Genomic DNA, 19,059 nt, shown 5'->3' with positions numbered 1-19,059 from the left:
GCTACAGATCATTTGCTATTATTGCCCGACTGCCAAAGCAAAAAAAAATGTTTTTCGCTTGTATGAATGTATGATGTGTATCGAATTCTTTGTCACGCTCTACAGCCTTTATAGTTTGACGGATTTCAACGTCTGAGCTCTCATTAGGTTTGTCGTAGTCTTAGGAGCGACTTAGGCTATGTTAAAATAACTATTTAAATCAAAATAGCCGAGTTGGCCACCAAAATGCCGAAATGTCACGACTGAGGGACACTTTGTCACAACCGTGTTTATGTACTCATTTTATTTACCTTTCCTGAGGGTATTAAGCTTGACCATATGAATCAAAAAATTGCTTTTTGTATGTACTTTTGATATATGTAATAATGTGAAAAATAAAAACGTTTATGATATAAAATTTTTTTGGACACAATTTAAGAATCACCCTATAGCATTTTCGGTGCAGCGGAGTGGTGTTAACGGAATTGATATAAACAATTTCAACCCTAATGATTAATTAGCGTTAATTACGTTAATATTAACCTTAATTTACACCATTACAGTTGGAATTATCTATACTAATCCCGTTAACACCACTCCGCTGCACCAAAAATGCTATAAAATTTACGACGTCTGCTGATAAGTGAGTGACAATGAACTTATGTTCGCAGGATCTTTTGAATGACGTAACCTCACTCATGAGACGTCAGTAGAAAGTCCGGTGAAACCTGCCGTGCTTCTGTCAATATTGTCTTTATTGCACTTTCCTTTGCGAACTTTCTCGAGGATAATGTAACCGAACTTTATTATATTCAACATAATACCTACATATACTTCAGTCTTTCCACGCAGAAGGCAGAAGCTAATTATAAATAAAGATACCTAATCTACTAGGAGGGTGGCAAGGACCGTAGTAGTCATTAGGACCGTAATAAAACCTCAGTGTTTTAAATGATTATTAAATAGATAATTATTGATTTAGTATATTGTTTCGGACGGAATGTGAAATAATAGGTAGTACATTACGATACAAGTGCGAAAAATAGGAAATTCTTTTCGCATATGTATTGTACAACGTTTTACAGAACATAAGGCCCTTAAAATTTTTGACATAGGCACGTATTGTCCTTTATCACGCCCTAGGGCGGTAAAGTAGCACCATATGTACTGTAAAACAAATTATAAAATTAAAAAAAACTGTAGGTATAATAAAACAATTATACGATGAAATACATTTTACTTCTTTGATAAAACATTTTTTAATTTCTTCCAAAACTCCTCTGGATTCTTTTCATCCCAGGAATGGTAAATCTTTGTCTTAAGAAGATATTTTAAAGTCGTTGTCAAATATTTGTTATCTATCTCACCTATTTTTATTAACACCAACGGATCATACGCAGATCCATCTTCTAGAAATAGTCTATGATATTCGGCTAGCTGTGTCTCCCATCGGCACCATTGTGATCTAACAAAACTGTTGCTTATGACTAAAATTATGTATCTGCTCTCATTTATGCTCGTCACTATGGATTCTGAGATAAACGTACCTATTTCGAAGTCTCTCTCATAAACGCAAAGCTTTAAATATGGAGGCGACGATTCTAACTGTGATACCATCTCCATAACAAAATCCCTATCGTCAGCGCAATATGACACAAAGGAATCATACTTATAAGCCTTTTCAACCATGTTCTCTGTTTTTGCACTTTTGGCTATCAATGTTCTTCCTAGTGCTAATTTAGCCAAGAATATCCAATATCTAATATATATCCTGTATCTGTAGATAATCGTTACAGAAGACACAATTAATAGAATCGTAACGAGAGATGGTGCTGTCCAAACGAGCAACATGATATTTGAAATCTTCTGGTAAACTAAACAGTGTAATTTCTTCACCGATGATAAGTATTCTGAGACTTTTCTGTCCTCCCAAACGTCAGGACTGCTACATTGGAACTGTGATTGAGCAAAATAGTCCTTAAGTACGGTAGATCCGTTTTTGTCGAGCCATAAGTAAGTGTCGTACATTGTGCTGCAGTCACAAACGAAGATGTTGTCCATGAGATCCACTTCAGTAGTCGAGTTCCTCCCATCTTCCAAAAGATAGCTGATATCTTGCATCATGCTGACTGAAAAATGTGATATCTTGTTGTTCATTAAATCTAATCGCTTGGGTGCGACTCCTGCAGCCAAAAACAGAGGTTTCCACCAAGATATAATAAGGTTTTCACTTAAGTCTAATACCTGTAGAGACTTTAATGGTTTGATGGTTTCTGCTGTGATGTAGTACAGTTGATTGTTCTTCAAGTTTAAATGTGTTAGATTTGGCATCATTTCAAAGATATTGTCATTGTCGTAGAACCGTTTAATGCCACAGTTCATCAATATAAGTATTTTCAGTTCATTGAGGCCGTTAAATTGTGCGCTAGTTAGATTTTCGTTGGCGACTAAAGGGTTGTTTGCTAGGTTTAGCATTTGAAGCTGTTTGAGCGGCCTGAATGTATCTCGCCCTATAAAATATATTGTGCCATTTTCAATGTTCAAAATCCGTAACTTCTCCAGTCCTCTAAAAGTATATTCAAATATAGTTTTTATTCGGTTATAGGAAAGGTTAAGAACTCTCAGTTTCTTACTTTGGCTGAATGTGTCTTTGCCTATTTCATAATACAAAGGGTTTGCTGCGCTGCCCTTGTTACTGGACACGTCTAGTAGAATGAGTTGGTTGGATAGGTGAGTTTGGTGATCTCCGGGCAAGTTATTTCCTCCCAGCAATAAGACTTTTAGGTTAGGAAATCTTGTGTCATCAAACGTGTTTGGTCCTATTGCGATTGCGGAGACTCTTCTCAAATCCAACACTTCGATATTTACCATGCGAGGAAAGGCGTCATCGTTGATCACTTCGAACTGGTTTTGGGCCAAATTGAGACTCTTTATAGTTGTTTGTGCTATGATGTTGATCAGCTGTTGCGGCGGCTGTTTTCTGAAGCCCATGCCAGATAAGTCTAGGCTTGTCAAATTGATGCCTTCTTCCATAATTTTCAGTAAAAAAATGCCAATCAAACTAGAGTTAAGATCATTTTCTCCAACATGCAGCTCTTTTAAATTCCTCAACGGTAGGAAACTATTGGGATGTATGAAGTCAAGAGAACACAAGTGTATTTCGAGGTGTTTTAGTGAAGTTCCTACCATTGGAATGAAGGCTTCTTCAGGTATTTGCTCGAAACAGTTCTCTGATAAGTCCAGGCCTCTTAAAGAGGGTAGGATGCTGACTTTAAACGCGGGAGTCAGCTCAAGTACGTTCTTGAACCCATTATTAACTAAGGTAAGGTTGTGGAGATTCGTCAGGCCTTCGAATATGTCTTGAGCCAGGGTTTGTAGGCGAATGTTATAGGAGATGGAGAGTTGCTGAAGGTTGCTCATGTTGCGGAAAACGCCTGATTCAATGTGTCTGAGCAAGTGGTTGGCTTCAATTTCTAGGATTTTCAGGTGATTCAGGGTGTCGAGGTCGCCTTTTCGTAAACTTGTGATGGCTGTGGTCCGTACACGGAGGGACTTGCTTATATATCGAATCTGAAAATAGATGGGGAAAATAATTTAATTATACTTAACACTTAGTTCAAAACCGTGTGCACATACGAAACACATTCCTATCGCCATTCGTTTCAGGTTCACGTTCAGTTATCGAATTTCATGGTAGATGGCGCAGCCTGTACTTTAGATGTCGCTATCGTTTGTTTCCCGTCGCTTCTATATAACATTTGAGGAAACATTATTCTATAGTCTGATTTTCCGAGACATAGTCTCACCCCCACTGCAATAGCTAGTTAGATTTCCCGTGCCACCCAGGGAGGTCCGTAGCTATTCAGAAACCGGTATTGGCAAGGTACCGGACAATTTTTCTTGCCACACAAAAAATTGAAATAAAACGCTCTTAGTTTGGTCTTGTTACGTGCACGACGAAATGGAAACAATTCATATTTTTTATTCATACATACTTTTTTTTGTAACGGATTTTAATTCTGGCAAATGAAACGAGACAAATAAGAAAGTTTTGTTATTTTTTAACCGTTAATGCATGGTGATGAGTTGGAAGGATTTAGAATAGTTATTTGTTTTACAAGGGGACAAATAGTTGTTTAACCGCTCGTGCTAATATTGATACCCGAGCAAGCGAAAAACTCCAAAATTGAACCACGAGCGTAGCGAGTGGTTCGAAAAATGGAATCTTGAGCGTTGCGAGGGTTTCAAAGCACGAGGGTTAAACAAAATTTGCCCCCGAGTGAAACACAAAATTTTTCACCAACCCGAAGTAAATATTAGATGTAATAAAATATCAAACAAAATCAAACCAAATCAAATCCAAATGAATGTTATTAAATATTTATCATCCAAAATCATCATTTCATTAAAAGTCAATTCTACCAGCAAACATAAGAAAACAACTCAAAATTTGCATTTGATTACTTTGCCTCACATGTGAATAAAACGCAACTTTGCTATCAGTTTTTGAAGTGCAAAGTAAGCCTTTCCGAGGTGGTGCAGTGAAAAATAATTTAATTAAACTTAGTTCAAAACCGTATGCACATACGAAACACATTCCTATCGCCATTCGTTTCAGATTCACGTTCAGTTATCGAATTTCATGGTAGATGGCGCAGCCTGTCCTTTAGATGTCGCTATCGTTTGTTTCCCGTGACTTCTATGTAACGTTTGAGGAAACTTTATTCTATTGTCTGATTTTCCGAGACATAATAGTCTCACCCTTACTGCAATAGCTAGTTAGACTTCCCGTGCCACCCAGGGAGGTCCGTAGCTATTCAGGAACCGGTATTGGTTTTTGTTATTTTTTAACCGTTACGGCTCATTTAGATGACCTGGTGTGAGAACTCGCATGCGAGGTACATTTTACATTGCATTGCGGTATTTGATCGGTCGGCTGTTTTGGATGTATCATCAATAGTCCGCAATGTATACCTAACTAAAACCGCATGCGAGTTTGCGCGCCGTCTAAATGAGCCCTTATGCATGGTGATAAGATGGAAGGATTTAGAAAAATAAATAAACATTCCAACTGTAACACGTAAACAAATGTGACTAAAATAAATTACGCTCCTCCACTAGTTTATTATCACAGTTTATTATTCTAGTTTGACTCGTTTTTGCGGCTTATTTTTATCTTATCATGTGCAATAAAAATAAGGTTCTAGATTTATAGACAAACAGAATTAAAGCGGTTCATTCACATCACATGTGTAATAAGTAATTTAAACGTCGGCAAATGTAAAGGAAAACGTCGAGAAAGTTGCTTTGAAAACCTGTTGTTTTAAACATTGAAAGTTGCCGTAAAAAAACTAAAAATACGGTTTTACTACATAAATAAATTATAGGCGTAAAATTGGGTAAGTACTAAGCAAAAGTAAAATAATTATACTTTTCAAGTCAAAATCTTTTTCAGCATAAGTTAAGTTCATGTGTCTTTTTCTTGGACATAAAATAAAAGAGCTTTACAGTCTTTTTAGGTAATTTATCCTTTTTGTAATGCCCACAGAATGACGTCTATATTATCGAAGGTTTTTGACCTACTTATGTAGTCAGATATCACAAATATTACAACATATAAATGCTTTTAGATTCCTAAGATTTTGGATGCCCTTTACACATGGCCAATCCAAGCAGAGGTCCAGGTTTGTCTATTGTTTTTTTTATTTATTTATTTAAACTTTATTACACAAAATAAACACAACCATGGGGCTAACCAGAGATACAGTACAATATTTTTTTTATCACGGGGACACGTATCTTGGGATTCGTCTTGCACTCGTAGTTACTGAAGCACACAATGACGTGTCGGATCAATATTTAAAAAGGGGACCTTATAATTTATTTTCTCTCATTAATATCGTTTTTAGTATTGATCCTAGCGTAAAAGTTTGAATAACCTTTGTTGTAGAAAATTTTATGTAAATTATTCATGTAATAAAACATTTTTTGCTAATTGGCCATAGTTTACGAGTAAAAAAAAGTAGCTTATTTTATAAGAAATCTGAAATAGATTATTTACGTAAAAGATTTTTTTTGCTGTGGGCTACCGTGTTCGAGTTATTTACGAAAAACTAAAAAAAAACGATTGTAAAACAAATTATAAGTAACTTTCCCACTTTAATATATTTTGAAATATTGATCCTAGCGAAAAAGTGAACTGAATCTGTTTTGTAGAACATTTTATGTAGATTACTTATGTAATAGAACATTTTTTACTACGGGCCACCGTTTAAGAGTTATTTACGACAAAGTATAAAAAGGGACTTTAATACCCTCCCTACCCGTTATCTTCACCCCCACCCCTCGGTACTTTTAGTATCTTGTTTAATACACCATTCCCTACAACTATGCCAAAATTTGCTTATACACGCATTATTTCCCCTGTAATTCCTTCGTTTGGTGGCCTAATTAACTATAGTTATGTCAGAAAAGACTTTTCAAGCTTCTAACGCACTTCTCTTTCCTTTACCATTGAACGAAAATACCGTGTCACATCCTGTGAATGCGTGAAAGAGGGGTAATACTCTTTCTCTCTGTGGCCCTGTAAATAAAAATATATGTATAAAACATCCGTTTTTTTAAATTATATATTAACCTTTCGTGTGTTTAAAACCGTACTTCCCGCACGATAATGCATTGAGATCACTCTGACCCACGCTTAATATTATTTTATCTCCCATTTATCAACAGGTTTGTATAATACCTAAACTATATACATATTTTTTTTAAACTTAATAAGTGTAGCTTTACGACTATATTTTTTATATTCAGATTTCTGCTACACAAAATTGTAATTATAAAATAATCTAAAATACGTTTTTAGTCTTTTCTACTTTATTCTTTTTATTTGTTAGATTTTGTTTTTGTTCTAAAAATAGATTCCTCATCTTTAATTTATACGAAGATGATATATTACATGCCCTAATAGGTATAGTTTTAGAGAAATGTTGCTCCAAGTGAAGCGCGGCAGCGTCGAACTTAACTAAATGAGAGGTGGCTCTCGATGGCTCCCGGTCTGTATCTGCTCAAGACCAGCTAAGAACAAACTTTGCCAAGTTTCAGCGCATAGTCACAAAGTGCAGAGTTCCCATACAACGGCGTGCAGTATCAAACCAGCTAATATGCCATCACAAAGGAAAAGTCTGGCAAGTATTATGAATTATTTCCATTTCGTCGTGCACGTAACATAACCAAACTAAGAGCGTTTTATTTAAATTTTTTGTGTGGCAAGAAAAATTGTCCGGTACCTTGCCAATACCGGTTCCTGAATAGCTACGGACCTCCCTGGGTGGCACGGGAAGTCTAACTAGCTATTATTGCAGTGGGGGTGAGACTATTATGTCTCGGAAAATCAGACTATAGAATAAAGTTTCCTCAAATGTTATATAGAAGTCACGGGGAACAAACGATAGCGACATCTAAAGTACAGGCTGCGCCATCTACCATGAAATTAGATAACTGAACGTGAACCTGAAATGAATTGTGATAAGAATGTGTTTAGTATGTGCACACAGTTTTGAACTAAATGTTAAGTTTCATTAAACTAGTGGCTCTGTGAGCTGTAGATCTCGCGAGCATATCTTATATATTATTGGGACCGTGTGTGCACGACGACATCGCCACACAGCGGTTGCAACTACCTATATGTAGGCCCTTATTTTGTCTCAACTATTAAGCGAGAAGTACCTAAGTAAATCGTAATAATTTCAGTGAAAATTACTGAACGGATTTTTGTGCGGTTTTTATCCAAAAAAAAGTGATTCTTGAGAAAGGTTAAGGCGTATAATTTGTTAAGGTTTTGTGTAAATTGGTTGAAATATGACGATGTAACGCGAACTTTCCCAAATATATTAATAAGCTATATTTAGTTCATATAGAGCCAGCTAGATAGCGCTAGTAGTCCTCGATTTGGACGTAAACCTTAGCGATATTTTATCTGTCCCGTAGTTTAAAAAAACCAAAACATTGCGTAACTTGTGTTGTGTGTTGCCTAGATTTTTATGGAAACATAACGAATGTGCAAACTACGATTAATGTAAATTGGATAGCTTTCAGTTCCTAGGCAATCTTTAGTTCCTTGCGCCTCACAAGATGGCTTTAGTAGTACCCAATGTTTTAAACTTATGGAATCACGCATTTCGAAATGCTTGTATTTTTACTAAAACGTAGCAAATGTATAGATATAGATTAATGTCATCTTGACAACTCATATATATATAGTTCACCTATATGCACAGAGATGGCGTTAGTAGGCCCTATCATATATCGTTTCCGAAACCTGTAAAAAATACAGAAACTCATGTAACATGTTCCTAAAAATATATTGAGTGTATCCAAATAGTTTAACATACCCAGTGTTCCTGGAGCTTTAAAATTATGGAATCACTCATTTCGTAATTCTTTTATTTTTAGTAAAACGTAGCAAATGTATAGTAGATTAATGTCATCTTGACAACTCATACATATATAGTTGACCTATATGCACAGAGATGGCGTTAGTAGGCCTGTCATATCTCGTTTCCGCATAGAAGGTAGGATCGTATAGAAGTGGTATACGCGTGCCTCCGTGAGGGACAAAACTAGGGAATGCAATAACCGACCAAACTTCATAACCGGTTTTGCCCGAAAAATAACCGAATATCGGTTATAATCGGTTACGGTTATTTTCGACGAAAATTGATAAATATCCAATTAAGTAATTTAAAAACTACAAAAATCTTTATTTTAGTACCTACAGTATTAGGGAATGTGAGTAAAAGTCTTAATTTTTTAATAAAACGCACCAAATACAGTAAAATTAATAATAATAATAATAATAGGCGTAGGGATGTGACGACCCCATCGCCCGCTGGTTTTACCAGTGCAATCAGTCAACGCAGGGCAGCTTGTGGCGAGCTGTTGGGGATTAGCGACCTCACGTACCCGAGTACTCCTGGAGAGTTCTGTTACCCGCAAGGAGGGTGGGTGGGACAGGATTCTCTGCCTCTGGCTTGCCTTAGCCGGCCGGCCAGGGTGGAGTCGTTAGAGCTATAAGCTCCAGGGGTGGAAGTGAAATATGCATAAGACGCGAGTTGGCACAGTGGCTGTTAACAGCCACTGGGTAGAAAGCGGCGCACACCTCTCGACACCCCTGAGCCGCTCACACCGGTGTTGCCCTTGAGCCATCCTAGATGTCGCTTTTTGTGGGGGCCCATCTTGTGAGGGCGAGTCACCGTCTGCCGGAAATAAAATTGCATACCGTTTTATTAGGCAGGCGTCCGGTTTTTTACCCCATAGCTCAGTTCTTAGTCCATCGCTTTCACCCAATAACCTAGTTCATTTTAGATTCCATCAACTCTCAATAGTCCTTACGCCCTGGCGGGTGCTGCCTCTGCGTGCGTCCCATGACACGGGCAAGGGCAGCCTCCGCTCGGTGTACCCCTTACATTTCATTAAAGTGTCAAAAGGGCCTCTACGCGTTGGCTTCGGCTCCGCGCACGCCTCCCAAAGGTCCGGAACACCATTGTTCCGTGATGGGAAAGACATTTATAATAATAATAATAATAATATTCTTTATTGTGCACAATGAAAACATGATTAAATACAGCAAATTAACATAAATAAAAAACTAAGCAACAACAGGCGGTCTTATCGCTAAAGAGCGATCTCTTCCAGACAACCTTCAGGTAGTAGAAATTATCGAAGGGAAGAAATAAGTATAAGGGTAGCAAAAATAAATGAAGTGCAAGATCAGGAAAAAAAAAAAAAAACCAGCACAACTAAATATATAACAATATGAATACATACATTAAAGAGATATATAAATAAATAAATATATAAATAAATAAATAAATAAATACATATATACATACATATATCACACAACACAGAATCAGACAGACAGACAGAATCTAATTATTAGCGAGTTTGAGGAAGTGACAGATAGTGAATTTTGAGTTGAGCCTTAAAAATGGGAAGCGATTTAGCATGTCTTAGCTCAGACGGCAGAGCATTCCACAACCGAATCGCTTGGAAGGTAAAAGAACCGTTATAGAATTTAGAAGAAGAAGAAATTTGGGCAAGCAGATAGTTCTGGGAGCATCTTAAAGAAGAGAGGTATTTGAAACGCTCCTTCAGGTAGATAGGGGTAGAGGGGTTGAAGAGAATACCGTACAGGTGAGCAAGAATGTGAGAATTGCGTCGCAAACGTATGGGGAGCCACTTGAGCTGCGAACGGTAATACGAGACGTGGTCATATTTTCGCAAGCCATAAATGAACCGGATGCATAGATTTTGAAGACGTTCGAGTTTATTTAGTTGCTCTACAGAAAGATCGGGATGGCTGATATCCGCATAATCTAAAATGGGGAGAAGCAGAGCATGAGCAAGCGCAATTTTGGTAGCGAGCGGTAGAAAGTTACGAAGCCGCCGTAGGGATCCTACAGCAGCAAACATTTTCCTACTAACCTCATTGATCTGGGGAATCCAAGATAGAGTACGGTCCATAATTATGCCTAAATTTTTAACTTGAAACGAATAAGGAATCTGTGTGCCGTTAAATAAAATCGTAGGTAAATTAGAAAAATCTATTCGGGAGATTAATTTTGAACTACCTATAATTATTGCTTGCGTTTTAGATGGATTGACAATGAGACCATAGCGATGACTCCAGTCTAAAATGTTTTCTAAATCAATATTTGTAGTATTAATAACGGATGGAAGATCGTCAAGCACACCCTGAGAATAAATTTGTAAATCATCAGCATACAAGTGATAAGAAGAGACGATGTTACTGGTGATGGAATTAATAAATATCGAGAAGAGTAGTGGGGATAGAACGCCACCCTGCGGAACGCCGGCCAGAGTGTTGGACCAAGAGGAATGAGAACCTTCTACTTTAATTCTCTGCCGACGACCGACAAGGTAACTTCTAAACCATTGAATAACTGGAGGTGATATATTAAGGGAACGTAATACTGAAATGAGAATGTCAAAATCGACGGTATTAAACGCGTTACTAAAATCCAACAACGTTAATACCGTCACCATCCTTTTATCCATTCCCTCTCTAATGTCATCAGTGATTTTAATAAGCGATGTGACCGTGCTATGACCGGAACGGAAACCGGATTGGAAAGGGTTCATGAGGCTATATCTATTTAAATAAGAAGTTAGTTGTTGATGGACTAAGCGCTCAAGAACCTTGGAAAGAAAAGGAAGAATGGATATGGGACGGTAGTCAGAAAAGGAAGAAGGTTTAGACTTTTTAGGTAAAGGGATTATGTGAGCTTCTTTCCAAAGCGTTGGGAAAATACTAGAAGAAATAGAACTATTAAGGATGTGGGTAATGATAGGAACAAGGAGATCAAGGAGTGGGAGGATCATATTACGGCTCACATTGTCTACTCCAACAGCATTGGAGGATACTGATAGTATGTTCTTCTTAACATCACATTCGGAAAATTTTGAGAAAGTAAATTGAGAGGAGACAGAAGTTGTGAAATTAGACAGATCGTTGAGAGTCTGAGTCTTGACCGGTCCACTGAAAGTAGCAGAAGCGGAGAAATGCTGGTTGAGCAAATCAAGATCTACATCCTTATTCACAGGGGATTGCTGAGATTTACCTACTCCTAATGTTTTAAGGAATTTCCAGGTCTTAGTAGGATCGCCATTTTCAATGGAACCGTGGATGTGACGTCTCTCGATTTTTTATATTTCGTTCCATAATATCTCCACTACTAGGCATTTAAATTCTACTAATAGAATAGAAAACGAGTGGTTAATACCACTAGATTCCCAAGTTCTATCGCTCGTATTTCAAAAATTTGCATTTCGTCGTTTTCCGAGTGACGAAATCGAACGAACGAGATTCAAAAATCGCCCCCTGGGCGCATACCAATCCTACATGGCGGTGTTAAGATTTTTCCTAGAATAAGCACCCATGCACCGAATATTGTAATTGTTGAGAATTAGTTAGGAGTCGCTAGGCGAACGGACTGCGTACTCTCTGGGACATCATTTTATCACAGGGACACGTACCTTGGGAAACGTCTTGCATTCGTAGTTACCGAAGCACACGATGACGTGTCGGTGCTTGCTGGCGTGGTAGATGCAGCCGGAGGCAGCGTCCGTGCCCAGCTCCACCGGCAGGTCCACGCTGCTTCATTTTGAAGAGAGCGTTTTGTCACAGGGACACGTACCTTGGGAAACGACTTGCACTCGTAGTTACCGAAGCACACGATGACGTGTCGGTGCTTGCTGGCGCGGCAGATGGAGCCGGACGCAGCGTCCGTGCCGAGCTCTACCGGCAGGTCCACGCTGCTTCATTTTGAAGAGAGCGTTTTGTAAACAAGGGACACGTACCTTGGGAAACGTCTTGCACTCGTAGTTACCGAAGCACACGATGACGTGTCGGTGCTTGCTGGCGCGGCAGATGCAGCCGGACGCAGCGTCCGTGCCGAGCTCTACCGGCAGGTCCACGCTGCTTCATTTTGGAGAAAACGTTTTATCACAGAGACAAGTACCTTGGGAAACGTCTTGCAGTCGTAGTTACCGAAGCACACAATGACGTGTCGGTGCTTGCTGGCGCGACAGATGCACCCGGAGGCAGCGTCCGTGTCCAGCTCCACCGGCAGGTTCACGCTGCTTCATTTTGGAGAGAACGTTTTATCATAGGGATACGACACACGTACCTTGGGAAACGTCTTACACTCGTAGTTACCGAAGCACACGATGACGTGTCGGTGCTTGATGACGCGGCAGATGTAGCCGGAGGCAGTGTCCGTGCCCATCTCTACCGGCAGGTCCGCGCTGCTTCATTTTGAAGAGAACGTTTTATCACAGGGACACCGTACCTTTGGAAACGTCTTGCAGTCGTAGTTACCGAAGCACACGATGACGTGTCGGTGCTTGCTGGCGCGGCAGATGCACCCGGAGGCAGCGTCCGTGCCCAACTCTACCGGCAGGTCCACGCTGCGGTCTTCATTCTGAAGAGAACATTTTAATTTAACTAGTGTAATAAAATTCATTGAGACATTTTTAAAATTAAATGTCCAAGCGGCGTTCAACAACCTATCACGAATCACGATGTGCGTTCTGGCACCATACAAGTTAGAGGAATATCCTCCAAAGTCCCGGTATATATCCATTGAAATGAACAAAATCAAATAATTTTTTAAACTATTTTGGGATATAAGAAAGTCCCAAAACTAAAAGCATCGGGGAAATAGGCTACATCCCTACTAGTCAAATCAGCTTCTTTTTTAGAACTGTCAAAACGATTTTTTAGTATGGAATTTATATGAAAACAAATATAGTGACGTCACGGTAAACTCACCTACTTTTTATATTTCAATCCGATTTATTAAATACAAATTGTGTTTAAAAATAGCTGCTATCTATGTTTTTCTTATAATTATCTGGTTCTTTATTTCGTGCACGGTTTGAAATAATTTATTTTAAGTACAGGAAACATCCCTATTGTCACCACCGACCTGACCAAATTTTTAAAGAAAAAAAGGCTAGTAATTTTTTTTGAGTACCTACCTACCTACCTACGTCGGGTTCCTTAGGTAACCCGAGAAGGTCTCGTTATTCAGCGACGAACTATCGAGAGCGATTTTTTCTGCTTTATACAGTACAACTGAAGTTAGAACCCATGATTTCTTACCACCTCGTATGAAAGGTTAATATTAATTATTATTCCAGGTTTAGTGGTACTATTTACCAATGGGTGGAGTTAGTGGTAAAAAGTCTATGTCTTTCTTGGTAGTTATTACCTACTGGCGGCGGCATGGAGTATACTGGCGGTCTACACTCAACACTTACCTGGGAGAGGATGGTAGCGATCCCTTCGTAGTCAGTGTCGAGATTAGTTCTTGCACACTGCGCGTAACACAACAGCAGCCACAGGCATCGAGCGCCGAACATATCGCGTTTACTCTGCGGGTAAACATCGTTTTAATTAATGGACGAATATTTAAATGTGATGATTTTTTATGATGAATAAATTCCAGGAAGTTCTGTTATTGGCTATGCTATAAGTTCTCATGATTTTTGTATATTATTTAATGTAAACGCTGTTGAACTTCTCAATAAAAATTAAAATTAATGTTAAAATTAGACATAGACATCATTTATTGGTAACAAGTGTAATACCTTCACAATCTTCAAACTTAAAGTGGTAAAGTAGGCGATGTTTTTACTAGTCTTATAGCCGTAACAGACTACCGCACCGTTTTTTAAGTTCGTTCCTAGACACACACCAGAAAGTTTCTTAGAGTCAGACCAAGAATAGTCTGCAGCTGATTTGATAGCCCACGCAGTGCAAGTGTTATATTAAACGTCAAACTTCTATGAAATTATGACGTATAAATGACACTTGCACTGCGTGGGCTATCAAATCCGCTGCAGACTTTTTATGGACCGACTCTAGATCGAATTGGTACCTATCTAAGAAATATCATTAGCTGATAGTTTAATAGTATGAACAGACAGCGAGATACCCGGACTAATTCCAACAAGGTCTATTTATTCCTATAGATTGGAAAGTCTGAGGATGAATGTGAATGTATAAGTTTAAGTATGTACTAATCTCACATGAAAAGTAAGGCCCCGTACATGAACTATAGGGGTTAGCATAGGAGCCGTCAGATAGCCCGAGGCGTAAATGTGTCGTTTATGATTCCGATGTAGCCCACAAGATGGCAGAACCTACTATGCACAAGGAAACGTACCGACGAGAAGGGTAGATGATAGCACTCGCTTTGGCAATGTACATGTGCACATATGTTTCCGATTCAGGCCACAAGTTGGCATACCCTCTCTAACGCGCACGGTCCCTATACGATTAAAGCTTTGCAAGTGTATTTTTACTTTGATTCTGCTTACTGTCACAATAATACAAACAGTATGCACCTATTACTTTCTGTGTATCAATACGTAGAACAAATACAGAATAGAATAGAAGGGAAAACCCTGTACTTACAGACCGTATCGCTAAATAAGTAATAGTTAGATCTCCGTTAGTTTTCCATGTCAAAACAATGCAATAAAACGTATAGTCAAACGCAGGAAGCGAATGTTTGCAAGGCGTGAACTAGATCGCATGTTTGTCAATCGCAATCCCTATCAAAACAACGAGACTTAGTTATTTTTAGTTATTATAGACTAAGAGCTAGCCTAGAACAGCGATACAGACAACGATAAGGGGTGCGGAAGTATCTGCCACAGTCTCTCTGTTTTAAATATAAGGACCCAAGTAAACATAGCCACTGTGCTAGTTTTAAATATAAGGACACAAGTAAACATAACCACTGTGCTAGTTTTAAATATAAGGACCCAAGTAAACATAGCCACTGTGCTAGTTTTAAATATAAGGACCCAAGTAAACATAGCCACTGTGCTAGTTTTAAATATAAGGACCCAAGTAAACATAGCCACTGTGCTAGTTTTAAATATAAGCACCCAAGTAAACATAGCCACTGTGCTAGTTTTAAATATAAGAACCCATGTGAACATAGCCACTGTGCTAGTTTTAAATATAAGGACCCAAGTAAACATAGCCACTGTGCTAGTTTTAAATATAAGGACCCAAGCTAACATAGCCACCAATTGGATGCCGGTAGAGAAGCGTGGGTGGGGTAGGCACATGAGGAGATGACGAGAGGCCTTTTCCCAGCAGTGGGACACTCATAAATAGGTAAAAAAAGTAAACCTAGTAATTAATGGTAGAGTCAGACCAAGCTAACTCGGCAGCAATTTGGATAGCACATACTTTGCAAGTGTTATTTTAAATGTCATTATTTAATAGAAATTTGACGTTTAAAATAACACTTGCACAGTGAAGTCTGTGCTATCAAAATCGCTACCGAGTTAGCATGGTTTGACTAGATAGATACTTTTGACGGGTATCATAGTCTCATCCGCTATTAATGATATGATGACGTCGATCCGTGTGTTATCGTGGGCAGTACTTTAAACTGTTTGTTATTTAAACTAGCTGAAGAAATATTTATTGTATTTATTAGCGTAAGTGGCAGACCTAACTACATACCTACATACCAGATTGAGTGTCATATCATATCCTTGATTATGTACTACATGTGTGTGTAACTATGTGTTCTGGGGTTTTTGAATGTATTTTAAACTCCGGAAAAACGGTTTTTTTCGTAGAGAGGGTCAAACAGATCACTGTGTTATGTCTTTCCTGTAGACATACACAAGAGTTAAGGGCTATAAAGGTTAATTTTCTTATTTAACCCTTATCCACGTGAAAAGGTCCTCCTTTTATTTAGAGAACTATGATAAAATCATTGCTTACATGCCCACAAGCTGTTAACTATTGCCCACAGGAGAGAAAACTAGTGTGTTATAGCGCGAACAGCACATTTTTCTCTCCTGTGGGCAATAGTTAACAGCTTGTGGGCGTGTAAGCAATGATTTTATCATAGTTCTCTAAATAAAAGGAGGACCTTTTCACGTGGATAAGGGTTAAATAAGAAAATTAACCTTTATAGCCCTTAACTCTTGTGTATGTCTACAGGAAAGACATAACACAGTGATCTGTTTGACCCAGAGACTACTATAGCCATCGGTACTTGTCTAATTTTCTTCTAACTTTATAACCACTCATAAGGCAATTAACGTGTCACTTCCTACATTAGAGCCATCGTAATATAAAATTTAAGTACCGTAAAACGGGGTGAGTAGGTTTCGCGGGGAGAGGTGGGTTATGAATGGGGAGAGAAGGTTTGAGAGGGGGGTGAGAAGGGATTTTAAGGCTACTGCTACAAAAATAATGTATTCCAATTTAAAATGGAGCTATAGTAATACGCATAATAAAAAAAAACGATCCAACAATCTTCCAAAATCACCTTTGTATGAAAACCCCTCTCACCCCAAATACGAGGCACTACGGGGTGAGGTGGGTTTTCCTCTTTATCGTCAAAGTTATGAAATGGAACTACCCAAAATAAAATAAAAACTAAAATACAAATGTCCGGAACACTTATTATATACACCATTCAGTTTTCATATGTAAAAATAAAATGTTATCGAGGTTTGAATTTCAGTTTTGACCCTACGGGGTGAGTAGGTATTTTACGGTATTTGACGTTCTGATATTAGGTTTACATCCGTCAAATACCTAGATGAATGGCGGCCTTTAAGATGGGAGTACGCTCTTTTTTTAGGTAGTTACTTAAGCTTAGGCCTACTTACTTTTCAATCAATCCCAAAAGTACCCCTCCACAAACACTGCTATTCTTAACCAGCGCTTAACCCATCACTCACTCTCCAAAAACCACGATATACAAAATTTTCCACGATAACTCCAGTAGAAACCAACTCATCACAACCAGGCTCACTTTCTTTTGTTTTTTCTCGCGATTCGCGAATATGTTTTGTGCAAAACAGTTGTACCTGTGCGTTGTTTGGTTGGGTATTAGGAGATAACTGAGTGACGCAAGGAACGCCATGATTGGACGCGTAGACGAAGGTGTTAAGGCGACGGTAACATTATTTGTAACAAAGCAAATCATTTTTTTATGGTACAGGAGGCAAAAGAGCTGACGAATCACCTGATGGTAAGCAAATACCGTCGCTCATGGAAACCTGCAACACTAGGGTTGCAAGTGCGTTACCAGCCTTTGAGATGGGAGTGAGTTCTTCTCTTTGGGCATTTGAATATTTGAAGGCTGTATCGGTCCAGAAATACCGCGTGCGACAGTTTATTCACAGTTTAGGATGGTATTCCACCTGCCCAATTTCTTGGTCCAATGTCATTGCGTCTCACTCTCTCATTAAGCAAAATGTGAGACTAAATATACATTGGACAAAGATATTGGACAGAATATGGAATACCACCTTTAGCTGTGCGAGGCAGGAAAAGTTTCTGGAGACACGCACAGTTGAGGACTGCCAACCATGTGAAGAGGTGAAGTGGTGGTTTAAAATTTGTGGAGTGGAATGTAAAAAAGAAATCATAAAAAAAATGTTCATTCACTGCATTCGAAGAAATTCGTATACTAATTATAAACAAGCAGGTATAATTTTTGGACTTATTTAGTATTTGTTGTGATAACGCTACGGAGCCTTAACATCTGTTGACTCTTCTTGTTGATACATTTACTTAGATTCCGCAGAAAACAGTTGCATAACTAATAGGTAACTACTTCAGACATATTCTTAATGTTTTGGCGGACGAGATGTTTGAAAAACGATAACTTGCATTTTTAGGCTATATGTATTACTTTGTAGGTATAAATCCAAAACTTCAGCATAGGAAGATATTTAAGCTATTGAAAATTGGAATTGTTTAAACTGACTCCACGAGACAGGCCTAGCCTAGTGAATAGGTCATAGGTTAAGTAAACCATATGTATCATTTCTGGTAAGTAAATAAACTCTTTTTTTATAGGGTTCCATAGCCAAAGGGTAAAAACTGGACACTAGTACTAGAACTCCACTGTCCGTCTGTCTGTCACCAGGCTGTATCTCATGAACCGTGATAGCTAGGCAGTTGAGATTTTCACAGATGATGTAGGTATTTCTGTTGCCGCTATAACAAACCTACTAAAAACTGAATAAAATAAATATTTAAGTGGGGCTCCCATACAACAAACGTCATTTTTTTGCCGTTAATTGCGTAATGGTACGGAACCCTTCGTGCGCGAGTCGGACTCGCACTTGGCCGGTTTTTTGGTATAGGCAAAGTGAGGGGGGCAAGTGGGACTCCCTTACAACTCGGAGTTGGTGCGGTGTAACCCAAAAAAGATTGCCTTGAATGGCCTGCTGATTTACACTTATTAATTTTAAATTAAAGGAAAAATGGAATGTTTACCGCTTACCTACGCTTCGGGGCAAACCTTATTGGATTTTTTTATTGAACATTTATAGAAGATTGGACAATTTTATTAAATATTCAACTAATAAAATTAAAAATAAGATTACAAACTAATCTAAATTAAAATAATATAAATAAGGCCCCCGCGGCATTGCCAAAGATGCTGGCACAACCTTATTAAATGTTACAACATGCGAGTACCTAGTTTACTTATT

General features: G+C 38.4%; 3 protein-coding genes across 3 annotated transcripts in view; 1 reads left to right on the top strand and 2 right to left on the bottom strand.

Annotated features, from left to right (window-relative positions):
- The window catches only part of LOC134797338 (insulin receptor substrate 2), a 394,635-nt gene that overhangs the window by 100,140 nt on the left and 275,436 nt on the right, over positions 1-19,059 (top strand). The window lies entirely within an intron of this gene.
- Positions 1-19,059, bottom strand: part of LOC134797737 (organic cation transporter protein-like) — a 161,750-nt gene that overhangs the window by 39,981 nt on the left and 102,710 nt on the right. The window lies entirely within an intron of this gene.
- On the bottom strand, positions 1,216-17,461 carry LOC134797735 (toll-like receptor 2). The gene is made up of 4 exons (XM_063770090.1): positions 17,221-17,461; positions 13,828-13,941; positions 12,855-12,986; positions 1,216-3,549 (listed from the first exon to the last, which is right to left on the bottom strand). Exons 2-4 carry the CDS (start codon positions 13,927-13,929, stop codon positions 1,216-1,218), a joined length of 2,568 nt encoding a protein of 855 aa, XP_063626160.1. The 5' UTR covers positions 13,930-13,941; positions 17,221-17,461.

This window comes from Cydia splendana, chromosome 15 (assembly GCF_910591565.1).
Source record: "Cydia splendana chromosome 15, ilCydSple1.2, whole genome shotgun sequence".
Lineage (NCBI taxonomy): Eukaryota > Metazoa > Arthropoda > Insecta > Lepidoptera > Tortricidae > Cydia > Cydia splendana.
Note: the sequence above shows the minus strand (reverse complement) of the source record. Positions and strands in the feature narration are given on the sequence as shown.